The sequence below is a fragment of the Myotis myotis genome, unplaced genomic scaffold (assembly GCF_014108235.1).
Source record: "Myotis myotis isolate mMyoMyo1 unplaced genomic scaffold, mMyoMyo1.p scaffold_m19_p_4, whole genome shotgun sequence".
Taxonomy (NCBI): Eukaryota; Metazoa; Chordata; class Mammalia; order Chiroptera; family Vespertilionidae; genus Myotis; species Myotis myotis.
Window position 1 is genome coordinate 45,981,174 of NW_023416346.1, and position 27,004 is coordinate 46,008,177.

Here is a 27,004-nt window from a genome sequence, read left to right on the forward strand (position 1 = left end):
GGAGAGGGATAGAGAGTTAGAAACATCAATGAGAGAAAAACATTGATCAGATGCCTCCTGCACACCCCCTATTGGGGATGTGCCCGAAACCAAGGTACATTCTTTTGACCAGAATCGAACCTGGGACCCTTCAGTCCGCAGGCTGACGCTCTATCCATTGAGGCAAACCGGTTAGGGCTGCTTTCAATTTTTAAGAGAACAGAAATCTTAAAACATGGATATGTCAGCATATACTTGTTTTTGAGTGTCTAGTACTGTTTCTAATGAATATTTTTCTAATTAATGTCATCATTAGTAAAATACATATTCCATTCCCTTCCAACACTGATTTAAAGTGACGTGATAAAATATATATTTTGAAATAGAAATATAGACTAAAAAAGCCTTGAGAATAAGGCAAAATATCATAAATTAACTAACATTGCTCTTTCAGATATATAGGTATATAAATATATATACAGATATAGATACAAACAAATACTGGCATTTCTATCTATCATTCATCTCCTTTCATGTCATTCATTATACTAAAATTGCTGTTTGACTACTTATATTTATATCTATTAATATACTGCTATCATTGTTCTCTTTCACTTAGCAAATATTTATTAAGCACACTTTTCAGGCATGAGAGATACAGCAATAAAATAATCCCTGTCCTCATGAAATTTATATTTTATTCCCAAGTTGAGTAGAGATAAGCAACAAAGAATCCAAATATATTGCATAATCACTAAGGGCCATGGAGAAAAAATAGAGAGAGGGAGAACTCAATTAACCAAGAGATAATATAAAATCAGAATGAGCCTTACTGGTTCTACTTTTTTCTTTTTGTCACTGCTATAAAAAATCTGGGGACTCTATGGGAATGACATTGAGAAAGTTATGTCCTAAATATCTTGTCATTTGTCAATTAATAGTTTATGGTGAGTTTTTAGACATAGCCTCATAATATACATCTTTTTATGTATTTTACATATAGTTTTAACCATGATATTGACTGAGATTTCTTTTTCCCTGATGGGCATCTCTTGGTAAATTCTTAATAATTTTGGGTTAAGAGTCAAGAATTTCCTTATGTGTGTGTGGTCTTAGTTCTTTCGGCTATTTTTTTAAAATATGTTTGCATTGATTTCAGAGAAGATGGAAGAAGGAGAGAGAGAAATATGGGTGATGGGAGAGAATCATTGATTGGCTGCCTCCTGCATGCTCCCTACTAGGGATGGAGCCCGCAACCCAGGCATGTGCCCTGACCAGGAGTCAAACTGTGACCCCCTGGTTCATAGGTTGAAGCTCAACCACTTAGCCATGCTGGCTGGGCTTGGATTGATTATATATAGAGAGAAAGCAACTGGAACTTCAGGAAAGAATCCTGCTTTCCCACTGTTTTTTGCATGCCAAAAACTTACATTATTAGTCATTTCTCTGGATTATATCCTTGCAAATCTTAACTGAACTGACCATGTGAATTTAACTTAGTACAAAATAAGATCCTAAGAGAATAGGACAAAGAAAAAGGTAGCGTTGGGGGTAGGAAGGTTAAGTGCAGGTAAAGCCTAGGATTCAAGGTGCTCTGTAGTAGTACTACAAAACAAGTGAGAGATACTAGTTTTGAAGGACAGGCTTTATCTTTTTGTTTGTTTGTTTTAAAACATGTTTTATTGATTTAAGAGAAGAAGGGAGAGGTAGAGAGAGAAACATCAATGATAAGAGAAACATTGATCAACTGCCTCCTGCATGCCCCCTACTGGGGATTGAGCCCACAACCTGGGCATGTGCCCTGACGGGGGAATCAAACCGCGACCTCCTGGTTCATAGGTCAATGCTTAACCACTGAGCTGCACCAGATGGGCTACTTTTTAAGTCTATCTAGTTATTGCTCATTTTTTGCTATGTAGAAGAACCATTAAAAGTTCATCCCTAAAAGAGAAAAACCTTATTTCTTTAGTCACTGAAATGTGAGACAACTTTAAAATCATGACCTTTATAGACTAGGTCTATTATTGGACTTCTATTGAAGACCAGCTCTTGCTCACTATAGCATTATATATAAACATTTGACTTATTAAGAGTAAAGAGATACATAAGATATGTTTATCTTATCACTTGGCTAATGTTTTATTATTTTGTTTGTATGAAAAATTTACAAGGTCAGTCAATTTTTAAACAAAACATATTAGAAAATAAGAATTGGGCTTTGGGGAGCTATTTTTCCAAGTGAAATGAAGAGATGTCACAGTTCAATAAGGTAGTTGTTCTATATAAAAAGTGCACAAATGAAAGAAATGCTATACCCAACAGAACTGTGGTATCTATGCAATGGCAAAGATGCAGCAGTTTCTGAGTTAAAACTCAGCTCTTCACCATTTCCTAGATTATTTATAAAATAATTTTGTTTCAAAAATAACTGTCAACATCTAACCCTTCCCCCCTTTTATGTGATTTTTCCACCTAGGTGTCCGGCAGGAGGAAATCTTAGCTTTCTTGATACCATTTGCTTTTATCTTATTTTTAATTTTGGTAATAACTTGTCTGCTTGTGTCTAAGCAAAAAGCTTTACAGAAAATGGTAAGTTGTATAACATTATAATGCTCGCTCTGGGACAGTAGATAACAAAAATATGTCCTGCATTTAGGACTGATGGAACTAAATTTTATGATTTTGCCTGCACACTCTGGGTATACAATTGATGAATGGATTGTGATAATGTCTTCAGAAAATACAATTTAAAAATTCACCCTAAAATGCTACATTTTGGGGTGGATTTACTTTTGCTGAAATAAAAGAATAATGCTTCAGAAAATGAAGCACTATTTACCTTTAGATTAGGGGAAATACAAAGAAAGAGTTACTGGAGAAAAGAAAGGATAGAGTGACTTAAAATGGACATACTCTGAAATATATTACTAATATACCATAGGTAACGGATCACAGAAATTCAAAACCAGGGTGCCTAACCTTTAAGAGCTCATTTTGTAGTTGAGGGAGATAAAATTCATACAAAAATATAACCTGCATTATGAGCTGATGTCAGATGATTGCTATTTGAGTTGTGCAGATAATGTAACAGAATTTCAGAAGGTGGATTACTGTGAGTTGGAGGGATTTCAGGAGGAATTGTGACTTGGAGGAAAATATCTCAAAGTCAAGTCTTTTAAACATAAAGAGAGCTGTGAATGTGTATGAAAGGTTTCACTTTATTTCTCTGCTGAATGCTTTTTTTTTGCATATTCCCGTGAGTTATTAAGTCAAATAGTTTGTTATTAATGACTATTTGTTGATAATGAAGCTCTCTTTTAATTTCAGATTTTGCAGAAAACACAAGAAGTTTTTCCTCGTCAAGAGACAATCTGTTGACTCAGTCATTTCGTCTTATGGCCAAATGTTAACAATGAGTCTTATTGAACTGAATTTTCTCTACAAGTGTTGAATAAATCTGATTATAAAGGCATTGTTGTATTCAAGTATTTAGAGCACTCAAAGCCCCAACTAGCAGTAAATTGTCTAGATTCTGTGTACATGGTTTTTCCTTATTAATCCATGGTGAGATTGCTGAACATACAGAAGTCAAGGGATGGGCCAGATTCTATTCAGTGATGTATTAAATGTTAGCAGCAGAAATACGGCACCAGGCATTAACCTCAGTTCTTGAGTTCTTGCTAAGAAGAAAGAATTCAGAGCCAAGATTCAAATTATAACAGAAAGTTTATTCAGAGTATCACAGGAGTAGTAGAAGGGCCTTTGGCACTTAGGAGAAAGAGGGAGAGAGATAAGAGCTTTGGATATGCCCCAAAAAAGAGAGAGTGTGCCTGTGTCCTGGGGAAGATGGGGATGAGGAACCACAGGGTATGCTCCATAGAGAGAGCCATGCTGGACCTTCATCCTCAGGGCTTTTATTTGAGGTCTCAGTGGGGGATCTCAATAGAATAATCATCAGCTTTCCAAGAGTGTCTCCTCAAGTCTTTGTCTCCACTGATTGGGTGGCACTAGGGGAGGGGATCATTAGTCAATGAAGCTGGTCCTGGTGTCAGCCACAGCAACTCTCCACCTGGTTTTGCTGCTTTACTGGGCCTGGAGTTGAAACAGAGCTGAGGCCTAGATATCATCTCCAGTGGTTAACGCTTAAGGGAGTGGTTGCCCGTTGCTAGGCACCCAGGCTCTCCACCCTGGTGATCTTCTTCACCTGGCCCATCTTTCCTGCCCTGCTCATGCCTATATAACTGCTCACTGCATTAATAATACAATGTGATGTTGCAATTTGCACTAAGCCATAGAGATAGTGTCCAATCTTGAAAGGGTGAGAGTCTAATTTTTTTAAAAATTGCAGTTGAAATGAAATTGTTCACCATGAATAAGGTTGTTTGCCTTTATAAACAACCTGTAGAGAGGATTCATCAGAAGAAATTTTAAATACATTTCCAGTTTAAAGTATGCTTCACATTTAATGAAATAACTGAGAGGAATGCAGTGCATAAACGGCTGAAAATAATAAAATGACTAGATATCATATTTGAAAAATTCAAATGTCACAAACTACACAATAAAAGTTTGGGAGTGAAACGCGAAAAATTGAACTGGAACGTCCTGAATTCCCGGGCTCTTGTCTCGATGGTTTCGAAGACTGAAGCCATGACAAAAGGTGATAGGTGAAAAGTACAGAAACTTTATTGCAGGCAGGCACTACCTCTAAAACCTAATTCTAAATTCTAAGCCTAAGACTCTGTCCTTCATGGACAGACAGAGAGGCCCCTGAGAAGGGTGACCACTGCTTTTTTTTTGTCTTGAGGCATTAAATAGGCTGCAGTTCTTTGTCTGAACCTGACCTCTTCTTATTGGTCATTTTGCTACATAGAGTTAGTTTTCAAAGCTCAAAGCCCATGTGGTGTCCCCCATTTTCTCTCCCCCTTATCTTGTTGGTGGGAGTCATTGTTGATTTATCTTATAGCTCTCCTAATTGTGTTGGCAGAGAAAGCCTTATCTTATGGCCCTTGCAGTTACTCAGGTCAGGGCTACTTTTGGCCTAACTTATGGTCACTTTAATTGCTCAGGCCTGAGATGCCTTTTGGTTTATGGCTGTCTTTAATTGCACGGGCCAGATATATTCCTATTTGCCTATTCCATTTCTCTACTCTCTGTACAAGTAAGATGAACATCCTGGCATCTTCAAATCTCCATTATGAATTCCTTCCCAATGGACCCCTTTCATTTCTAAACCGTTCTAAACTTGCCTAATTAAACTAACTAGCTAACCCTTTTAGTCTCCCCTCTGATTAGGAAACCCCAAATGCTGTTGGGGACAAGAGATGCCAGTCTTTCTGACTACTTCCTGCTGACAAATGGACGTTTGCGGCAGCAGTTAGGGTCCCATCAGAGGTGGGCAATCTAGGGGTCCATGGAAGAAGGAATCAGTGGCCTCCATCTGTGGTTTCATTGGGAGGACCATCTGTAGCTTCAGGGTTTCTAAACTTGAGGATATGAAACATACCAAGAGGTGAGACAGGCGATGGTCACAGATGAGTAATAAGAAAGTATGCACAGAGGGCCAAGAAAAGGCTCTAACTAGCCTTTTAGGATGGTATTATTTCTTTAATTTGTTTCTAAATTTCTGGGAAGAGAGATTGTGAGGCCTTTCCCTTTCAGTCAGGCTGCTTGTTGGGGGAGTCGAGTTGTTCATTCCTTTACCTCCTTAGAGGGTTTTATGTAGATAAAGCAAGAAGTGTTAATCACGGCACAGACTTTGCCCTGTTCAGCTAGTAGATAATCGAGGGCTTCTTTGTGAGTAACGATTATGTGTGCTAAAGAATCTATAGACCTTTGGCCGAAACCGGTTTGGCTAAGTGGATGCGGCGTCGGCCTGCGGACTGAGGGGTCCTAGGTTCGATTCCGGTCAAGGGCATGTACCTGGGTTGCAGGCACATCCCCAGTAGGAGATGTGCAGAAGGCAGCTGATCGATGTTTCTCTCTCATCGATGTTTCTAACTCTCTGTCTCTCTCCCTTCCTCTCTGTAGAAAATCAATAAAATATATTTTCTTAAAAAAGGATATGTGTTTTTTTTTTTTTTAAAAAAAAGAATCTACAGACCATTGAATGTCCCTAAAGTTTTGGCTAGTATTCTCAGAGGCTTGAGAGATAGCTCTGGTTAGGTTGGTGGTAGTGATCTGTATAGGAGGTAAAGGAGAGGGCTATAAGTAGGAGCATTTTATGGTGTCTGTGTTCCAGCAAGGGCAGAAAAGGTCTCCTCCTGGTACCAGCCTAGGGTTCTGATGACACTCATAAAAAGACAGAATAAGCACTATTAGAAAGATGAAGACAATGATTATCCATAAAAACCAGAGCATGTTACTTATTTGGTACTCTCTGGCTCTTTAGGATTCTTTCAAAAGAGAAGTTTTAGGTCCTCCAGAGGCTCACACGAGTAGAAGTCCGATGATTCAGTGGAGGACAATACAGCTTCGTCCTCCTCCTGTGCTGGTATTCAAGGCTTTACTCCAGACAGATGGATCCAGGAGTTGATGTTGCTGACCTGTTGGGAGACTTAAAGCTGGGGCCTGTAAAAGGACCTTTTTCAGTTTAAAAGTTTGCTCAGTCTTGGAGTTTCCAGACGAAAACAGAGAGGCTGTCCTTTTGGGGCCTCCTCGATCAGTTGGTAAAGAGAGTGTTACTTCTCTATAGCTGACAATGGGGTGAAAGGGAATTACGACTTCATTTACTAGTTGTAAGTCCGGAACTAGTTCTTATTCCCTATTAGGTTTTTGTATTCCTGAGATGAGAGCATTGTACAGATCATAACATAGTTTCAATAAATCTTGGGCTTCTAAAATAGATTGTCTATTATAATCTTGAGTCCTTCTCTAGCTTCAGGCTTGAGACAATATTGCCTCTGATGTATGGATATGAGGCTTTCTAGATAATCAGGAATGCATGGGAAAGGAGCAACTTACCCCAGCTGTACCCTTTAGGGGTGCAGAGAAAAAAATACTCCTCTATCTGCTTCCTAGACACGCCTGTAACAGCTACAGCCTCTGAGGACGATTTACCAGGGTTTGAGAGGACAGAGAAAGTGGCTCCAGCATCGAGGAGGAAATTAATTTCATTACCCCCAATTGTCAGACTTACCTGGGGCTCCTGGGTGAAAATGACAGTCCTATGAGGAGCCAGGTTGGGAGACACTGGGCCCCATCAGTCCTGTTGGGCCAGCCTGCCCCAGGGGACCTCCGTCTCCAGGGGCAGTCTGGCTTCCAGTGGTTTTCTTGACAGACAGGACAGAGCTTCGGGGATCACCACACCCCCTGGGGTAATTCCAGTGCATATGTCTAACCTGTCTGTAGTTGTAACAGGTGGCTGAGGCTGACTGCCTGCCTACCTTTGGGTCCTGGCTGGAGGCTCTTAGGCTTGTCCTGGTCTTTCTTGTTTCTCCTCTTTCCCTCCTGCTGATCTTTATTACAGAACACAGAGGTGGCAATTTTCAGGAGATTCTCTGAAGTACTCTTGGGACCAATTGCCAATTCTAGCAACTTTCTCCTGATGTGTGGGGCCATCTGAGTGATAAATTTGTCCTTTAAAATGAGTTGTCCCAATTCTGAATCTGGGGTAATGTTGGTGTACTTAACCAGTGCCTCCCTGAGCCTTTCTAAAAAAGCCAAGGGGTTTTCGTCAGCTCCTTGATTAATGGTGGTTAGTTGCAGTGGTTCTCAACCTTCTGGCCCTTTAAATACAGTTCCTCATGGTGTGACCCAACCATAAAATTATTTTTGTTGCTACTTCATAACTGTAATGTTACTACTGTTATGAATCGTAATGTAAGTATCCGATATGCAGGATGGTCTTAGGCGACCCCTGTGAAAGGGTCGTTCGACCGCCAAAGGGGTCGCGACCCACAGGTTGAGAACTGCTCTAATGTTTTCAAGTACCCACTGAATTTCTGAGGAGAGTTTAAAAGAAGTGACTCTAGGATGAGGACTCAGAGAGCTTGCCCAACAGCCAGAACTCTGGTTTGGCCAGTATCCAGAAATCCAGGGAGAGTACAAACAGCTCTAGTCCTACTCTTACATATGCCCCTGCTATTAAAGGATTTATATTCTGCCTGATTTCTCTGCTTTGTTAACCATGTGGAAAGGGTGAAATCTATTTCCAGCCAAATCTAGTACCTTGAACTTCCTGAGGCTATAACCTCCCATTCACTGGCTTAACTTTTTACTTTTACTGAACCTTAATCCTTGCTGTCTTTATCCCCAAACCTTAAAATGCCACCTTAAAGACTTTTACTTTCTTTCAAACAGGGCAACCAACTTGGTTGCCTCCCAGGAAAACAGCTGGGAGAGAGACATGCTAGCTGACACTGCAATGTATACATTTCAAGTAAAATTAACTTTCTTTTTTTTTTTTATGGTGTCTCATTAATGGTGAGATTTAATGCTTGAATAGTAACCTTTAGTTTACTCTGTAAATAGTAGTGGAAGAGATTTTAAAATTTCTCCTTGTTACGTTTAAATTTACTCCTGAATATCACTCTCTTCTGACTAGTGCTCATCTGTATATTTCACTTAGGCATGCTATGAAGGGAATACCATTTTCTGTATGTTTTTTGTATTAATTCCAATTAATAATTCACTGAAGTTTTATAAACCTTCATCTAGTTCAAAGATATGACCTTCTTAGAAGCCTGATATTTAGAGTAAGTCAGAGTCCTTTCCATGGGTCTTCTATATCTAAAAATGCATTAAAGTAAAGTAATGACTATCCACAAATGACAAAATTCAAAAGTGGCATGGCTATAGATTTGATTAAAATGTAATTGATAAAAAAAAACCCTCACTTTTCTAAAAGATATAACATTCTGAGACATCAACCTCTTGGTAAATAATAATCCCAATAAAAGGACATAGAGAACAACAAAAAAATTTGTATATAAAGAATAACATGTGGCATATGGCACATGTTCCATATTAAACGGTATATGGAACCTTGAAAATAACTTATAAAACCCTAATATATGAAACACAAATACCTAGAGTGTCACTGGCAGATGCAGAGAATCACCATGCTTGCCCAATGTCCCTGACTGGACTTATGCTATTCCTGAAAGTTTTCTGTTTGAACTTGCCTCTGAATCTGTGCAAGTTCCTTTCTGAAGTAGACTGAAATTTCTATAACATTTTATATATATATAACACAGTTATTAATTTTTATTTGACAAAGCTTCCCAAGTGATTTCAAGTATATTAGATCAGCCCAATTTAGTTTAAAAATACTTTTTTAAAGAAGAGAGAATAAATCCTTTAGTCATTCCAGGGCCCTTGGAATGTCCTAAAGTCATCTCTCGGTCAAGGCCTTGAAATTTACACTTGGAAAGATTGTCAAATATATGTAACTTAAAGATTATATCACAAACTTTTTTAAATTACTCTAAAAGACAGCAATCAAACTGAAACTGGTTTTGAGATTAAAAGTTTGGTCTGCACCACAGATTTAATTCTTTTTTAATCAGGCCAATAAAATATTATATCTTAAAGTTCCTCTGCTGAATATTCTGATGTAGTTTAAGAAGCATCCCAGTAACCTCATTCTGCCAGGCCTGGAGACTGAAACCTCTGGCTTTCTTGCTCAGAGTAAAATGGCCCTTTTTTTCCTTTTCTTTCCCCTCTCCCCCTCCCTTTCTGTATTAACCATTTACTCTGCCCTTGGTGGGGGAAAGGGGGCGATACAGGCTTGTTAGTTACAGGCAGGCTATAAATTAGCTAGTGGTCTGGCCTTTGTTTAAACTTCCCTGAGACTTTTATGACCCTTTTACAACTCTTGCAAATAGTCTTAGAACAAACTTCTTTCTTTCAACATTTCTCTTTTCCTTTTCATCGCATACGCAACCTTCACAAATTTCACACTTTCAAATTAGCCTTCAAACCCTCTTTCCATGTCTTTCAAAAATGCATAACCATGCCTCAGACCTTCCATTAAGAATTCCTACTCTAATATTCTTTCTTTGTCATCAACTTACACAGACCTTCAGTAACTTACACAGTTCCTTTCTTCTTGTCTACTTCACTTTTTCCTTCATTTCTATATTATTCCCAATCAATAATTTCTTCAATAACCAAGAAAAGTGAGCCACTAGTATTTCTTAGATTGTATCTATGAACATATTTCACAGATATCACAATAAAGGTGAGAGGCAAGCGACCTAGTAATTAATGAGTTAATTTAACAGCTGCATCTGGCTGGAGTGCCCAGCATACCAGTAAAGGGGGCCATGCCCTTCTCATTGCAGCAGCCTTGCTATCTGATATTACTGGCTGTTGCATGCAGAGAACTTGGAGACTTGCGGCTCCAATCCTAGATTTCTAAGGACTTTGAGAGGCCTTCTACACTTAAACCAATACCAGTCCTCGAGATGGAGAGTATATCAGGAAAAGGACAGTGAGGGAGGAAAGAGAGATGCCTGCATAAGACAGCAGCCAGGTTTAAGTGGCTGGTGGGGGTCCGTTAATGCCTCCAAAAAGCAAAGAAACCATAGAGAGAAAGGGACAGAGTCTGTGGGTCCTTCATACACTCACCGTTTGATGTGAAGAGGTTGACTTCTGAATGCCTGGCCCATGCACCAAAATATGAAACACGAAAGATTGAACTGGAATGTCCTGAATTCCTGGGTTCTTGTCTCAATGGTTTCAAAGCATAAAGCCACAGCCAAAGTCTTATCTTATGGCCCTCACAGTTACTTAGGTCAGGGCTACTTTTGGCCTAACTTATGGTCACTTTAATTGCTCGGGCCCGAGATGCCTTTTGATTTATGGCTGTCTTTAATTGCATGGGCCAGATATTCTTAGCCCAGCTTTTATATTTCCATAAAATATCTTTTTTCCCTCCCCTTACTTTCAGTCTATGTGTCTTTCATTCTGAGGTAGGTCTCTTGTAGACAGTATATATATTGGGCTTGTTTTCTTATCCATTCAGCAGCCTTATGTCTTTTTATTGGAGCATTTAAGCCATTTATATTTCTGGTTATTATTGATAGGTATGTATTTATTGCTATTTATTCTTTACTAGAGGCCCAGTGCACAAAATTTGTGCACAGGTAGTGTCCCTCCTCCTTCTTCCCTCACCACCCATGAGCAGCCACCACACGGTTCCCCCCACCTCCTTCCCTTGCTCCCTCAGCTCCCTGCCGCTGCCACTGGTTGCCTGCCATGTTCCGCACCACCCCCTGGTGGTCAGCGCACATCATAGTGAGTGATCTAACTCCCGGTCTCCCAGTCGAACTCCTGAGGGGACACTTTGCACATTAGCCATATATATATATATATATATATATATATATATATATATATATATATATATATATACTAGAGGCCCGGTGCACAAAAATTTGTGCACTCGGGGGGCGGGGGGTCCCTCAGCCCGGCCTGTGCCCTCTCGCAGTCTGGGACCCCTCGGGAGATAACGACCTGCTGGCTTAGGCCTGCTCCCGGGTGGCAAAGGGCAGGCCTAATCCCTAGGTGCAGCCCCTGGTCGGGCTCAGAGCAGGGCCGATTGGAGAGTTGGGGTGCCGCCCCCTGTCATGCACAGAGCAGGGATGATTGGGAGGTTGCGATGCCACCCTCAGTCACGCTCAGGGTAGGGCCTCTGATTGTTCCTGGCCAACCTGTTTGGAGCTCCAAAGTGAAGGGAAGTCTCAGCACTGGTCAAGCATTCAATGGAAAATGGCCTCTGCCCTAAAACCACGCCATTTGGTCTGGCCAGGATTGTGCCTGGACATCCTTGAGAGCCTATGCTCAGCAGGACAAGGGCATTGAGAGTTGGGAAGGTGGGGCTAGTGGATCTCCCCTAGGGGGATGGCACATGTCAGGCTTGCAAGAAGGGCACCTGCCCATGGTGCCCACCCCAGAGCCACACAATTCTGTTTCTGCCACCCCCTGAGTCTGCCCAGACCTCTATACCAAGAATGTCAAACTTGCAGCCTGCAGGCCGCATGTGGCCCACAATGAATATTTTTGCGGCCCAGCCAATATAACGGTATGTAAGAAATGTTTTAATAAAAATTTCATAACTTAATTTTTACAATATCCTGTTATACATAATTATTAATAACAAAATTCACTAATGACTGATTACGATAATCGTGTTGCATTCATTTCCCTTACGCATCTTATGCGCAGGCCTACCATTTCTCTCTACTAACACTAGCAGTGAATATTTTAGCAGCCGATTGCCACGTCATTAGTCTTGGACTGACTTGTTTGGAGTGCACAACTGGAAATATTTTGATTTTGGAGAACAAGAAAAATAAGTTTGTTTGCATTATACTTGTTAATTTGTGCAGTTATTCAGTGTCTGGTAAGTTAATGTTTAAGAAAAAATATTAATTTTTATTAAAATATTCCATTCTTTTATGGTAACAATGACTCATTTATTTCAGCCCTTTGTATTCAGCATGTCTCTATCAAAATAAACCTACGTTTCTATGAAAATTGAAGCTTTTGTTTTTTTGTGGCCCACATAAACTTAAACCTTGTTTATTTGGCCCATGTTAGCCTTTAAGTTTGACATGCTTGCTCTACACCAGTGACGGCGAACCATTTGAGCTCGGCGTGTCAGCATTTTGAAAAACCCTAACTTAACTCTGGTGCCGTGTCACATATAGAAATTTTTTGATATTTGCAACCATAGTAAAACAAAGACTTATGTTTTTGATATTTATTTTATATATTTAAATGCCATTTAACAAAGAAAATCAACCAAAAAAATGAGTTCATAGGTTCGCCATCACTGCTCTACACCATGGACCCAAGCAGCTGACTCCTTAGCAGGGAATGAGTTCTGCAGGGTGTGGCTACAGGGAGCTAAGAGGGTGGGGCTACTACATTCCCCCGGGCTGATACAGTATGGAGTGGAGTGTGCAACCTAAGAAAGAAGGGTGTCTGTGGGCGGTGTGGGAGAAGGACTCAGCACAGGGATCATAGTGGCTGTCCCTTCAGCTCTCTCCCTGGAGCCACACAACCCAGTCTCTCCTCATGCTACTCTAGTCCATTTGTGCTGCTCTTCCTCAGGGTGAGGGTGAGTGTCTACAAATGAGATTTTACTCATTGACCCTTTAAGAGTTTGCCTGTGTTTCTAGTAGACTCCTGTCTCTCCCTCATGGACAGAATCTTTGCTGATTTTTCACAATCAGATGTTATGTGTGTCCCTCTTCCCAGCTCTGGTGCTCTGGGCTGGGGAGCTGGGGTGGGGCTGAGACCCAATGCTCCTCAGTGGGGACTTTTGCAGCTGAGATATCCCTTCAGATTCTCAGCTGCCACATGTGGTTGTGGGACCAGCCCTTTTCACATCTCTATTCTTCTTGGCTGTCTCAGTGTGACTTCTTTTGTACACCCTTTGTTATAAGACTTCTGTTTTGCTAGTCTTCAGTTAACAAAGTGATTGTTCTATATTTAGTTGTAAACCAGTTTGGTTTGGGGAGGAGGTAAGTGTAACTTGCACCTACACTGCTATGATCTTGGATTCCCTAGAACTATTGATTTTTATATGCTTGTGTCATTTTGAGGTGATGTTGCACTCATTAAATCTAGACCATTGCTGTCCCTTGTAATCTATTGATGCATATTTACTTCAGGAGAAATAAGATTACCTAATCAGAAGTCTTTGATGAGAATAACAAGTTTTTCAAAATCCTTACCCTTAGTTCTTTCCCTGAAGAGAAAGTCCCCATTAAAGAGACACGGATTTTGTTCCCTGTTCTCTTGCAAGATTAATACTAGCAGAGCTAGTATGTTTATAAATATTGATTTATCTGATAAATAACCTAGTATCAGATATTGTCAAATAGCAGAGAGAAGGGTCATAGAGGAATAAAACACAGGCCAGCAATTTTATTTCTAGAATGACACAAAAACACCATTATCATAGTTCAAAGAATCTATTTAAAAAATATGTTTTTATTGATTTTTAGAGAGGAAGGAAGAGGAAGAGAGAGATAAGAATATTGATGAAAGAGAAACATCAATTAGCTGCCTCCTACACACCCACTACTGGGGATTGAGCCCATAACCCATGCATGTACCCTGACCTGGAATTGAACCAGTGACTTCTTGGTTCATGAATCGACAGTTAACCACTGAGCAACACGGACCAAGCTCAAAGACTCCTTAGTGATTCTACTCCAGCCCAATTCCTAACATTACAAATGAGAAAACTGAGACTTTGAAAATAAATTAGTTCAAGTGCACCTAGACAGTGAGAATACTGGAATTAATAACTGTATGGTGTCAGATGGGTACTAGATTTATTGGGGTGATCACTTAGTATGCTATGTAATGTCCAATCCCTGGGTTATACACCTAAAACTAATACTCTATAATGTCCTATGTCAACTGTAATGCTCAAAAATTATTTAATGTTAAAAAAAAGAAAAAGAAAAGTAAATAATGGAACAAGACCCAGTCTCTGGATTCCTACTCCATTATTCTTTATAGTTCTTCATACTATTTTTATTTTTTCTCAGAGGATGGAGAAAGTCCAAGACATCATTAAAGACTACTTGAGATCCTATGCAGCCAGGAAGCAGCATGAGGACATTGAGTGTCTGAGGGTTATGGATGGAGGCAAGGGCAACTTAAAAAGGAGAAATGGAATGTCATGCAATTGCAAAATAAGCCTCAATTCCTGGAATAACCATATCTATTGTAGGATTGCTATAAGAATGTGCTTGGTTGGCACTTTGAAAGATTAATAAAAGAAGATAATGCACATTATTCTTCCTGGGCCATGTCCTTAAAACAATGTGATTTCTCTCCATGATTTTAATGTTCACTAATGAAATCCCATTTACTTCAGATAATAAAGATTCCAGGTCTATTTGTTCACTAAGCAGTTATCTTCTGGGGCTGACCAGAAGACCCTGAGTGACAGATGAATGGATTACTCTGGCATAAGTTTCTGTGAAAGAGAGGCTAAAGAGTTGCCTGGCTATAGGAACCAAAACAACCCCATTCGCCTGCTTCCTTAGGCTTTTATTGTCACAACAGCTTAAACTAAAATTAACCTCTAGATCAGTGGTTCTCAACCTTCCTAATGCCACAACCCTTTAATACAGTTCCTCATGTTGTGGTGACCCCCAATTTCATTGTTACAAATTGAACATAATTAAAGCATAGTGATTAATCACAAAAACAATATGTAATTATATATGTGTTTTCCGATGGTCTTAGGCGACCCCTGTGAAAGGGTCGTTCGACCCCCAAAGGGGTCGCGACCCACAGGTTGAGAACCGCTGCAAGATACAATCAACAGAGTAAGTATCCTTGAGAACGCACATGCTTCTACAAGGTTGGGTTTAAAGACTAAACATAGAGATTCTGGTAAAACACCCGGGGGCTCAAACTTGTTTGGAAAAGTCAAGGCAGGGGCTGCTGCTTTCAGCAAGGTCCCCTTAGAGGCCCCTGACCTTTTGGAGAATCCTTCTTACAGACTTTCCAACCAAGTCCCATGCTTCCCTGCTGGGGTCTTTCCCTGTATCTAGAAGGGTTCAGGATTCTGGAGAAGAGCTGTATGTAAGTTAATAAAGAGACTAGACATGAAATATAAATTTGGAAGGCATTTTGGGGAGCCAGAGGAGACCTAGCTTCAGTAACCAAGTTCTCTGAATCGCTGGACCCCTCAGGATTTATTAACACAAATTGCCCTAAAGCAAAGCAGATATACATATCAAAGGTTAAGGTTTGGAATACAGTAGGCATTGTCAGGTTGGGGGAACTGCCCTCAGCTGTTCCAGTAGCAGGCAATAATATATGCAAATCTTTAGGTTTGGGGAAATGCTTTCAGCTCTTCCAGCAGGCAATAATATTTATCTTCAGCCCTGCCGAAGCCCCAAGTTCTATCAACCTTTTGATAAAACTTCTTGCATTTATGACCTGCTGGAATTAGCTTCTGGCACTTCCCCACAGTTATCCCCCATATTCTAGGGATCCTTCTAATATGTGACTGCTGACTGAAATTTGATGGAATAAAGATTTAGAGCCCACATAAACCTGACTACATTGGGTTATTTATTCTGTGTATTGCCGAAACAACTCTGAGATGATAATGATGGTGGTGCTGCTGGGCAGTGTGGTGGTTTTTTTATGCACTTTACAGTATATCTATAAACATGTCCCTAATTGTTTTTCAAAACAAATCTATAAAGTATGTAGGATTACTCATAATGAGGTAAAGACAAAGAAAATTAAAACCTTGGCTGGGGTCCTGTATCTCCACATATTTGCCTCACGCTGGTGCTATAGCAAACTCATGAAACAGCAGAGACGATACCCTCTGTAAAGGAGAGCTGAATATTACTAAACTAGGCTTGGTGCTTTCCCATCACCTTATCAAGTTGGACCGCATCATTCATTCATTCTCTTTTTCAACATGTAATTAGTGCAAGTATGACCAACAATAAACAGGACCTCTCCCATGGAGCTTGCAATCTTATGAGACAAAGAAACCTAAATAATTAAAGAAAGATAAATATAAACTGTCACGAGTATTTTGAAAGAAATAGTGTGCTATGATGATGTGTATGTGGTTGAGTTTAGTAGTATTTTGAATAGAGTGCTCAGAAAAGGTCTCTGACGAAATATGAAAAATGAAAAGGAGTGAGCCATGAAAGAGAAGGCAAGAAAAAAAGGTACTAAGCAAAGGAAATAGCAAATATAAAGTACCCGGAATGTGAAAATTCTGGTATTTTGGAACCAAAAAGGCATTGATATTGTTGGAAGAGAATGATGTGAAGTTATATCAGAGGTAGGAGCCAGGTATTTCAGGGCTTTGTAGACCATGACAGAGTGTTTGGACGTTCTATCAAAGACAACTATTTTGAAATAGTGATAGATTCATGGGAAGATGCAAATAATGCACAAAGAGCCGGTTTGGCTCAGTGGATAGAGCATCAGCCCGTGGACTGAAGGATCCAGGTTTGACTCCGGTCAAGGGCATATACCTCGACTGCAGGTTCCCTGGCCCTGGCCGGGGCATGTGCAGGAGGAAACCAATTGATGTGTCTCTCTCACATCAATGTTTCTGTCTCTCCCTCTCCCTTCCACCCTCTATAAAAATCAATGGAAAAATACCCCCGGCTGAGGATTAACAACAACAGCAACAAAAAAGTTCCATGTACACTTTATTATTTCCCCCAATTTTAACATCTCCATAACTATAGTACAATATTAAAACTAGAAAACTAACATTGGTACCATATACATTTCTTGTATTTCACTAGTTTTACATGCCTTTGTGCATGCATGTGCTTGTGTGTGGTCTGTGTGTGTATAGTGCTATGCCAGGGGTGGGGAACGTCTGGCCTGCAAGCCATATAAGGCCCGAAAAAATCATTTGATCTGGCCCTGCTAAGGCATTAGGGGTCAGTTAATTAAATGTTTGATAAAATATAGCAGGCTAATTTTTAAGTTGATAATTTTGTATGCCCAGCAAATCATGTTATAAATATCCAAGTGGCCCTTGGCAGAAAAAAGTTTCCTCATCCCTGTAGCTATGCAATTTTATCACATGTGTAGATCATAATCAAGACATCAACATACAGAATTGTTCTATTAGCACAAATATTTATTATGCCACTCATTTTTTAACCACATACATCTTTTTTTCAACCCCACACCCCAAGTTCTTATCCTCTGGTAAACCACTTCTTTGTTCTCCACCTGCTTAATTTTTGTCATTTTGAGAATGTTATACAAAAGGAATAATACAATAACATCTTTTGAGATTTTTTCAGCATAATTTTTTTGAGATCATCCAAGTTGTGTTTGTTAATAATATGTTGTTCTTTTTTATTTTTTAAATATATTTTATTGATTTTTTTACAGAGAAGAAGGGAGAGGGATAGAGGGTTAGAAACATCGATGAGAGAGAAACATCAATCAGCTGCCTCCTGCACACCCCCCACTGGGGATGTGCCCGCAACCAAGGTACATGCCCTTGACTGGAATCGAACCTGGGACTCTTCAGTCTGCAGGCCGACGGTCTATCCACTGAGCCAAACCGATTAGGGCAATATGTTGTTCTTTTAAATACATTTTTTAAATTTTTGATTTTTAGAGAGGAAGGGAGAGAGATAGAGAGAAACATCAATGAGAGAGAAACATCATCAATCAGCTGCCTCCTGCACAACCCATTCTGGGGATTTAGCCTGCAACCTGGGCATGTTCCCTGAGAGGAATCAAACCAGCAACCTCCTGGTACATAGGTCAACACTCAACTACTGAGCCACACTAGCCAGGCAATTTGTTGTTCTTTATTGCTGAGTAGAATTCCATAATACACATGTACCCCTGTTGTTTTAACTACTCACTTACTGAAGAGCATCTGCGATGATTACAGGTTTTGGTTTTAATGAGTAAAGATGCTATGAATATTCATATATATGTTTTTAGATGAACACTAGAGGCCCAGTGCACGGATTTGTGCGGGGGGGGGGGGGGTGGTGTCCCTTGGCCTGGCCTGTGCCTTCTCACAATCCGGGACCCCTTGGGGGATGTCAAAGAGCTGGTTTTGGCCGGATCCTCCCAGGCCAGGCCAAGGGACTCCACTGGTGCACAAATCCATGCACCCAGCCTCTAGTATGCATATAAGATCTTTGGTTAATCTCTTCCTGCCCTCCTCCCTCCTTCCTTCCCTCTGAGACTCATCAGTCTGTTCCATGTTTTCATGCCTGTGGTTTCTGCTCCTGGGTTGAACATATGCTCCCAGGTGGTCAGTGCACATCATAGCTACTGGTTGGCTAGTCAGCTGGTCACTTAGACATATATATACATATATATATAGTTTTCATTTCTCTCCAATTAATGTTCAAGAGTGAAATTGGTGTGGCTCAGTGGTTGAGCATGAAACTATGAACCAAGAGGTCACTGTTCAATTCCTGGTCAGGGCACATGCCCTGGTTTCAGTCTTGATCCCCAGTAGGGGGCATGCAAGAGGCAGCCAATCAATGATTCTCTCATCATTGTTTCTATCTCTCTCTACCTCTCCCTTCCTCCCTGAAATCAATAAAAAATATATTTTTTAAAAAGAGAGAGTGCAATTGCCTGATCATACAGTAATTTCATGTTTAGTTTCACAATAAACTGAAAAAGCATTTTCTAGAGTGCCCATACCATTTTTCATTTCCACCAGCAATGTGTGAGTAATCTAATTTCTCTGTATCCTCTCCAGCATTTGGTGTTCTCACTATTTTATTTTCATTTTTTTGCCATTCTGGTAAGTATGGTGAATGGAGTTGAGACAGGCTAGTAACCCAGGACAAGTGGAATAGGGAAACAGGCAGTTAAACAAGCAGTTTGCAGCCATCTAGTAAATCCTATCTTCCCTAAACCAAGGACACTTAAGAGTAAATGGTTTGCACTTCTCCTCCCCAACCAGAGGGTAAAGAGCTTAAATCACCCTATTCAAGGAAATAGATAGCAGAAATCCAATTAGTGGCATTTGCCAACCATGCCCAACGACAGATGAAGTTAAGGGAATAAATCTCATTTTGATATATCAGCATAAAACTGATGAGTATTCTATTAATATCCTCCCCTAAGACTTCCCCTAAACTCCCAGCCTTTACACCTCAAAATGAAGGTCCCAGCCTGCACTCTTTCTTCCTGGAGCTGATTCTCACCTTTCCACTCTCCCCCTTTTCTTCCCCCACCAGTATGTATCTTCTAAACCAGGGGTGGGGAACCATTTTTTGCCAAGGGTCATTTGGATATTTATTACATCATTGGTGGGACATACAAAATTATCAACTTAAAAATTAGCCTGCTATATTTGGTCAAACATCTCATTCACTCACCCCTAATACCTTGTCAGGGCCAGACCAAATGATTTTTCAGGCCTTATATGGCCTGCAGGCTGGACATTCCCCACTCCTTTATCTAAACTCTAAGGGACCCTGTGATAGGTAGTTGGACAGATATGAGCAGAACAAGGGCAATGGGCCAGTACAGAAGGTCACCAGGGTGGAAAGCCCCAAGTGCCTAGCAAAGGGCAATTGTAGAGTGAGACCTTGCCCCAGGGTGACCTTTCTTCCCGTAACATATTACTGGTCTTCAGGTTTGGACCCCTGACCTTTCCTCCCTAGAGATAACATTTAGGCCTTAGTTGTCTTTCAGTTCCAGGGTCAAAAAGCAGCAAAACCAGACCAGCAACCGCATGGCTGACCTCAGGACCAGCTGCATCGGATAATGACCCCCTGCCCTGGTGCCAACCAATCAATCAGTGGAGACCCCAACCCTGAAAGGACACACCTGGAAAGCTGCTGAATATACTATTAAGATTTTCCCCTGGGACTTCCCCTAAAATCCCCACACTTAAAATCTTTAGGATAGAGGACCCAGAGCACGCACCTGCCGGGGTACATGCCCATGCCTTTCCCTTCTCCTTCCCCCTCCCCTCCCCACCAGGCACATAGCTTCCTCACTCCAAGGGCCCTTCCCTTACTTCTATAACTCATTTCCTCAGTCCACTTCTATGAATTACTTTTTCTACCCCTGTGATTTTATAAATAAACGAAAGGCCTGGTGCATGCATTTGCACATGGTTGGGGTCTGGCCAGCCTGCTCCAATTGGGATGGGGCGGGGGTTGATTGGGGATGGGGCCGGCCAGGGAGAGGGGCTGTGGGTGGTTGGCGGGCCAGCCCCACCCCCTGGTCAAACTCCTGGTTGAGCTCCTGGTCTAACTCCTGGTTGAGGGGACAATTTGCATATTAGCCTTTTATTATATAGGATGTTCTCTGTCTTGGCTCTGAATTCTTTCCTAGCCAGAACTCAAGTACTGAAGTTGCTGAACCCAGGTCCAGTCTGATCCCACAGGTGTAACACCAGTGCTGTTCTAGCCGCTACAACAACCCCATAAGGTTTGCAACCAGGACAGCAATGGGTAGTGGCAGTTTGTCCTGGGTAAACCCCTTGGACCTGTCCCCAAGGGTCCCTTTACTCTCTTAGTGAGCCAAAGCAGCCCAGCTTAGGTTCATTTCCCACTTAGTCCCTCTCCTGTTATTCTAGGCCTTTCCTTGTTTTACTCTCCCCAGGTTCGTTTATAGAGAGAACTAGAGGCCCGATGCACTAAATTTGTGCAAGAGGAGGCCTTCGCAGCCTTGGCTGCCTTGGCCCTCACAGCCCTGGCTTCATCTGGAAGGCTGTCAATTCTTCCTTTTTCGGATTGTGGTGTCATGTCTAAGAAGTCACGAAGCTCTTGGTGCTGAAGGTTTTCTCTTATTGTAACTTTTAAAAGTTTTAGTTTTACATATAAATCTATGATCTATTTTGAGTTAACTTTTGTATAAATTGTGAGGTTTAGCTCAAGGGTCATTAATTCTTTTTTTTTTTAATGAGTTTATGTGAGCTAAACTGACAACTGGGAAGCAAGATTTCAAATGATCCTGAAACTGACAATTGTGCAGTTTCTTCTTTAAAATATATATATATATATATATATATATATATATATATATATATATTTGATTTCAGAGAGGAAGGGAGATGGAGAGAGAGAGAAACATTAATGATGAGAGGGAATCATTGATCAGCTTCCCCGCTACTGGGGATCGAGCCCACAACCCTGTCATGTACCCTGATGGGGAATTGAACTGTGACCTCCTGGTTCATAGATCCATGCTCAACCACTGAACCACACCAACCGGGCAATTCTTATTTTTTTAATTCTCACCTGAGGATATTTTTTCCATTGATTTTTATTTTTAGAGGGAATGGAAGGGAGGGAGGAAGGGGGGGGAAAGACAGAAAAACATCGATGTGCAAGACACATCAATTGGTTGCCTCTGGTTTTTACCCTATCCAGGGCCAGGGATTGAGCCTGCAACTGAGGTACATGCCCTTGACTGGGAATCGAACCAGAGACCCTTCGGTTCGTGCGCCAACGCTCTAACCACTGAGCAACTGGCCAGGGCAAGGTTCATTAATTCATTTTTCTGGGAGAGGGTAAGGCATGGTTAAGAAAATTGTGTCTCCTTCAAATGATGCCCTTCACCCTCTTATGACACTGGTGTATGGAGAACATGGCAAAAGGGTCAGTCAACAGAATCAAATCCAAAAGGTTATAGCCTGAGACGGGAAGTATTTCAACTGTTATTTTCTCTTCATACAGATAGCTCCAATCTTTTGCAATAGGCTCAGAAATATTCTAGGCTTTGGTCATCTCTACCAAGCACTCATTCTTGGAGTTAAACAAGTGAGGTAGTAGGGAGAATAGACTGTGGGATTTAAGTTCTTCCTAGAAACTTCTAGATAGCAGAACAATTGATTAGAAAATTAGGACAAAACAAAGTTAAATAACTTGAGAAAACTAGCTAGCAAGTCAGTTGTGGAGAGGAATAGAAGCCAGTACACAACTTCACAGTCATATCCACTATACTACCATGCACTAAATGAATGAGGGGCTCAGTAGATGTTCTCATAGTTGCCAGAAAGAGTAAAAACATTGGTCTATAAAGGAAGACGTAATGGCATGAATTACGTGAACTTTTCCATTCACTCTCTCTACTAGTCAGAAAATAAGCTTATGCTATTTTCCATCATTCAAAAACTCATATAGATTTCTTTTTTAATGTCTTATACTGAATAATTGCCTGAGCTACTAATTTTAAAGGAACTTGGTCTGTAACTCAAGTTTACTGTATACAATTAGAATTCCAAACTGATTAAGTAAAAGAAAGTTTTCTGGCAAACTAGTGCTTACAACATGATATCAGTTAGGACAAATGAGCTAAAGTACACATTTGTACTTTTTCAAGTACTAAATTGAAAGATGCCTGCAAGGTATTTTCTGTAGCAGACACTATCAATTTGCAAAGCGATTTTCCAGAGTAAAAACTGTTCTGCTAATTAATTATAACTGCATGTTTAAAGAACAGAGGTGGTCACTGAAAAATTGCATTTTGCTGAGGTATGTATTATCCTCTCTGGGGGTGGTTCATTCAGCTTTTGAGAATATGGTTTTAATGAGGCCAAAGGTAAAGGCCATATTCTAATATGGGCCAGTACTATAAACTGAACATTTATGTTTTCCCCAAATTTGTATATTGAAACCTCAGACCCCAATGTGATACTGGATGCTAGTAAGTATTCCATTAGAAAAATAATTCTGGGATCAAAGAATTGGGCAAATTATTGGTTAAGCAAAGTAAAATCGTGTTGTTGTTTTTTAAGTGCAGGACTTGGCAAAGTCTTTGGAACCTTGGTTCTCAAACTTAATTCATTCTGGAAGGTTGTTCGAAAAGTGAAACATTATTTTCCATTAGAAGCAATGTGAATTGACCCCCCAATAACTCCCTATTTTAACCTGTCTTATATAGAGTACATGTCTAATGTACTGTTTAATTTAGAAACACTTTAAAACAAAAAGGACATGAAATGTAAGTGCAAATTTAACAAAAAGGAAATGAAATGTACAGTAGAAAATGAAAATTTAATAATAATAAGCAGCAACAAGAGCAAAAGAACATGAAAATATTCACAGCACAATTTCCTGGGATGCTAACATGAAGTTTAGCAATAAAGTGACTCATACTCCCACATTCTCTCCTTTGTCTCCTGAAAGATATGTGACTGATCATGAAAGTGTTGTCAGGTTGGGGGCGAATTGTTTGAGATGGGAGATGTTTGAGCACGGAGGTTTGACTGTACTATGTGTTGTGACTCTCAGATTGTAGCATTCAGCATTTTCCAAATTAGTTTGATTGGGGAACCACTTTTTTTTTTTTTAAGACTAGAGCTATTTTTTTCTAGCTTTATTGAGATATAATTGACATATAACATTGTGTATATTTAAGGTGCCCGTGCTGATTTGATACAGTTATATTGCAAAATGATGATCACCATAGGGTTAGCTAACACGTCCATCATGTCACATAATTGTCACTTGTTTGTGGTGAGAATATTTATGATCTATCTCAGCAACATTCAAGGATATTTTACAGTACTAGAGGCCTGGTGCACAAAACTTTGTGCACTCATGGGGGGGGGTCCCTCAGCCCGGCCTGTGCCCTCTCGCAGTCTGGGACTCCTCATGGGATGACCACCTGCTGGCTTAGGCCCGCTGCCTGAGGGATTTGGCCTAAGCTGGCAGTCAGACATCCCTCTGGCAGCCCAGGAGCCCTCGGGGGATGTCCACTTGCCAGTGGGAAGCAGGCCTAAGCTGCAGTTGGACATTTTTATGCTGCTGAGGAGGCGGGAGAGACTCCCACCACCACCGCTGTACTGGCAGCCATCAGCCTGGCTTGTGGCTGAGCAGAGCTCCCCCTGTGGGAGTGCACTGACCATCGGGGGCAGCTCCTGCATTGAGCATCTGCCCCCTGGTGGTCAGTGTGTGTCATAGTGGCCAGTCATTCCCAGTCATTCTGCTGTGAGGGTCAGTTTGCATATTACCCTTTTATTATATAGGAGTGCCTGGCCAGCCTGGGTGAGGGGCTGATGGCTGTTTGCAGACTGGCCACAACCCCTTCAGGGTGGGGGTGCCCCCTGGGGTGCCTGGCCAGCCTGGGTGAGGGACTGATGGCTGTTTGAAGGCTGGCCACAGCCCCTTTAGTATGGGGGTCCCCACTGGGGTGCCTGGCCATCCTGGGTGAGGGGCTGAGGGCCTTTTTCAGGCTGGCTAAGCCCCCCATCAGGGACTTTCACCCCATGAGGGTGTGGCCAGTCTGGGTGAGGGGCTGATGGCTGTTTGCAGGCTGGCCATGGCCCCCAGCCACCCAAGCTCCCAGTGGAGGCTGGCTGGAAGTAGGTATCTGGGATTTATTTGTCTTCTATAATTGAAACTTTGTTGCCATGAGCGGAGGCCACAGCCCGCTCAGGGCAGGCGGGAAGCTTGGCTTCCTCCATCTCCCAGGCAACCAAGCCTCCTGCTTGCTCCAGCTCCGTGGCTGCCGGCTGCCATCTTGTTTGGGTTAATTTGAATATAGTCACTCTGGCTGGTGGGCGTGGCTTGGGACGTAGCAAAGGTATGCTCAATTAGCATCTTTGTCTTTTATTAGTGTAGATTTTTAACTGTAATCACCATACTATACATTAAATCCCCAGAACCTATTCATGTTATAACTGGAAGTTCATACCTTTGACCAACATCTCTTCATTTTCCCCACCCTGTTGCTCCTGGTGACCAACATTCTACTCTCTGTTTTTATGAGTTCTGCTTTTATAGATTGCACATATAAGTAGGCCACAGCTATTTACATCTCTCTGCTTAAACAAAATATGTGCTTGAATCTGATGTTGAATGAAAAACAAGTTGTTCCTCCGAGTCCTCAAGGAGGAAAAAATGTGTAGAAGTGAGATGATAGCCAGTACATGAGACAATAAAAAAAGACTGCTGATGATGGAGTTCATAAGCATGCATCAGGTACTGCCCAGCCAACAGCTGATGGGATGTGGGCAGAGTGAGATATAGAGATGGCAGTCTGCCCTCTGCTCATTTCCCTAGTAAATCTTTCTTCTCATTCCCCTGCCATTGTCACATAGCCCAGTCTGACTTCTGTTCTGAACATCCTCCTCTTTCTTTCTTCCCTTTCTTTTTCCTTCATTTTCTTCTTGCATAACCTCACCCATTCTTTTGGCCTTGTGCACCATCTCTCATTTCTGGGTCTTCAGTCCAGAGCTCTGACCTGAGCCCCAGATCTGTATGTCTACTCGGACATCTCACAATCACCTCAAGGTCAGCACCTAACTCCCCACTCCTTTCCGTTTCAAATCTGCTGCTTCTACTTGCTTAGAGCTGTGTGAAAGAGGTGTTCCCAGGCAGAAGGTAGAATGGGTTGGTGAAGAGGACAAGGTCTGCCTGGGAGTTGAAAGCAACCATCTCTAGGCCCCTTTCTAGATGCTGGTTTTCGAAAAGAAGTGGAGAATTAGAAGTTCCCAGGGTTAGATATCCCATGACTTCCTATCATGAGTGGTTGGAGAAAAAGGGATGAAGGGTAAGAAATGTAGCTGAATATTGCACAATTTACAGTAGCTAAGATCTGGAAACAGCCCAAGTGTCCATCAGTAGATGAGTGGATAAAAAAGCTGTGGTACATTCACACCATGGAATACTATGCAGCAGTAAAAAAGAAGAATCTCTTACCCTTTGAGACAGCATGGAAGGACCTGGAGAGTGGCATGCTAAGCGAAATAAGGCAGTTTGAAAAAGACAAGTATCACATGATCTCACTCATATGTGGAATGTAAGTAACAAAATAAATTGATGAACAGAGTGGATCCAGAGACATGGAAGCATGGAACAGAGTGTGGAATCTCAGAAGGAAGGCAGGGGAGGGTGGGTGGGTAAGAGGTAATCAACTAAGGACCTTGTATGCATATATGCATGGCCCATGGACATAGACAATGGGGTGGTGAGGGCCTGGGGTCGGGGGCAGGAGGGCTGGAGGAGGTGAATGGGGGGAAAAAGGGGACATATATAATATTTTCAATAATAAAGAATTATTTTTTTAAAAAAAAGAAAGAAATATGGATGAATACAATATAGTTTGTTTGTTTTTAATAGATGTGCATGCCTGGCAGGAGGGAGCTCAGGCACTCAGCCTCTCTATTCCTCCTGGATGTAAAGAAAGGATGATCGGGGGAGGGAAAAAGTTTGGCAAGAATATTCTTTTATTTTCTTTTGACAATCCAACAGTTGTGACAAGTTGTACACTAAAAAATAAAGGAGAAAATCACTTTATAAAGTATTTAGATTTCAAGATATTTTGAAAAACTGTGCAACATACCCTGGAAAAGGTGGGTTCTTTCCCTTCCAGATGAAGAGATTTTGTTGTGGTGGGTGTTTGTGGCTGGCACTGATTTGGTGGTGTTCTATCCAAACCAAGGAATAAAACTAAGTTTAATGAACATCTCTGAGACCAAGATTCCAAGTGGGATAATAATATCACTTCATAGAGTTTTCTTGAGGATTAAGTAACCACAGTATGTAGTACTTTACTGATCAAATAGTAAGAGCCCAATAAACATATGTTTCTCTGTATTTCT

The 27,004-nt window shown here is 41.1% G+C and overlaps 1 protein-coding gene across 4 annotated transcripts in view; it reads left to right on the forward strand.

Moving 5' to 3' along the window:
• IL13RA2 (interleukin 13 receptor subunit alpha 2) overlaps nt 1-3,451 on the forward strand; it is a 91,773-nt gene extending 88,322 nt beyond the window's left edge. For all 4 annotated transcript variants that reach the window (XM_036306038.1, XM_036306039.1, XM_036306041.1 and 1 more), the window contains 2 exons: nt 2,456-2,568; nt 3,307-3,451. In XM_036306038.1, the coding sequence (XP_036161931.1) occupies nt 2,456-2,568; nt 3,307-3,357 (164 nt within the window). In that variant the 3' untranslated portion in view covers nt 3,358-3,451. The remainder of the gene's footprint in view (nt 1-2,455; nt 2,569-3,306) is intronic.
• Nucleotides 3,452-27,004: the final 23,553 nt, after the last annotated feature.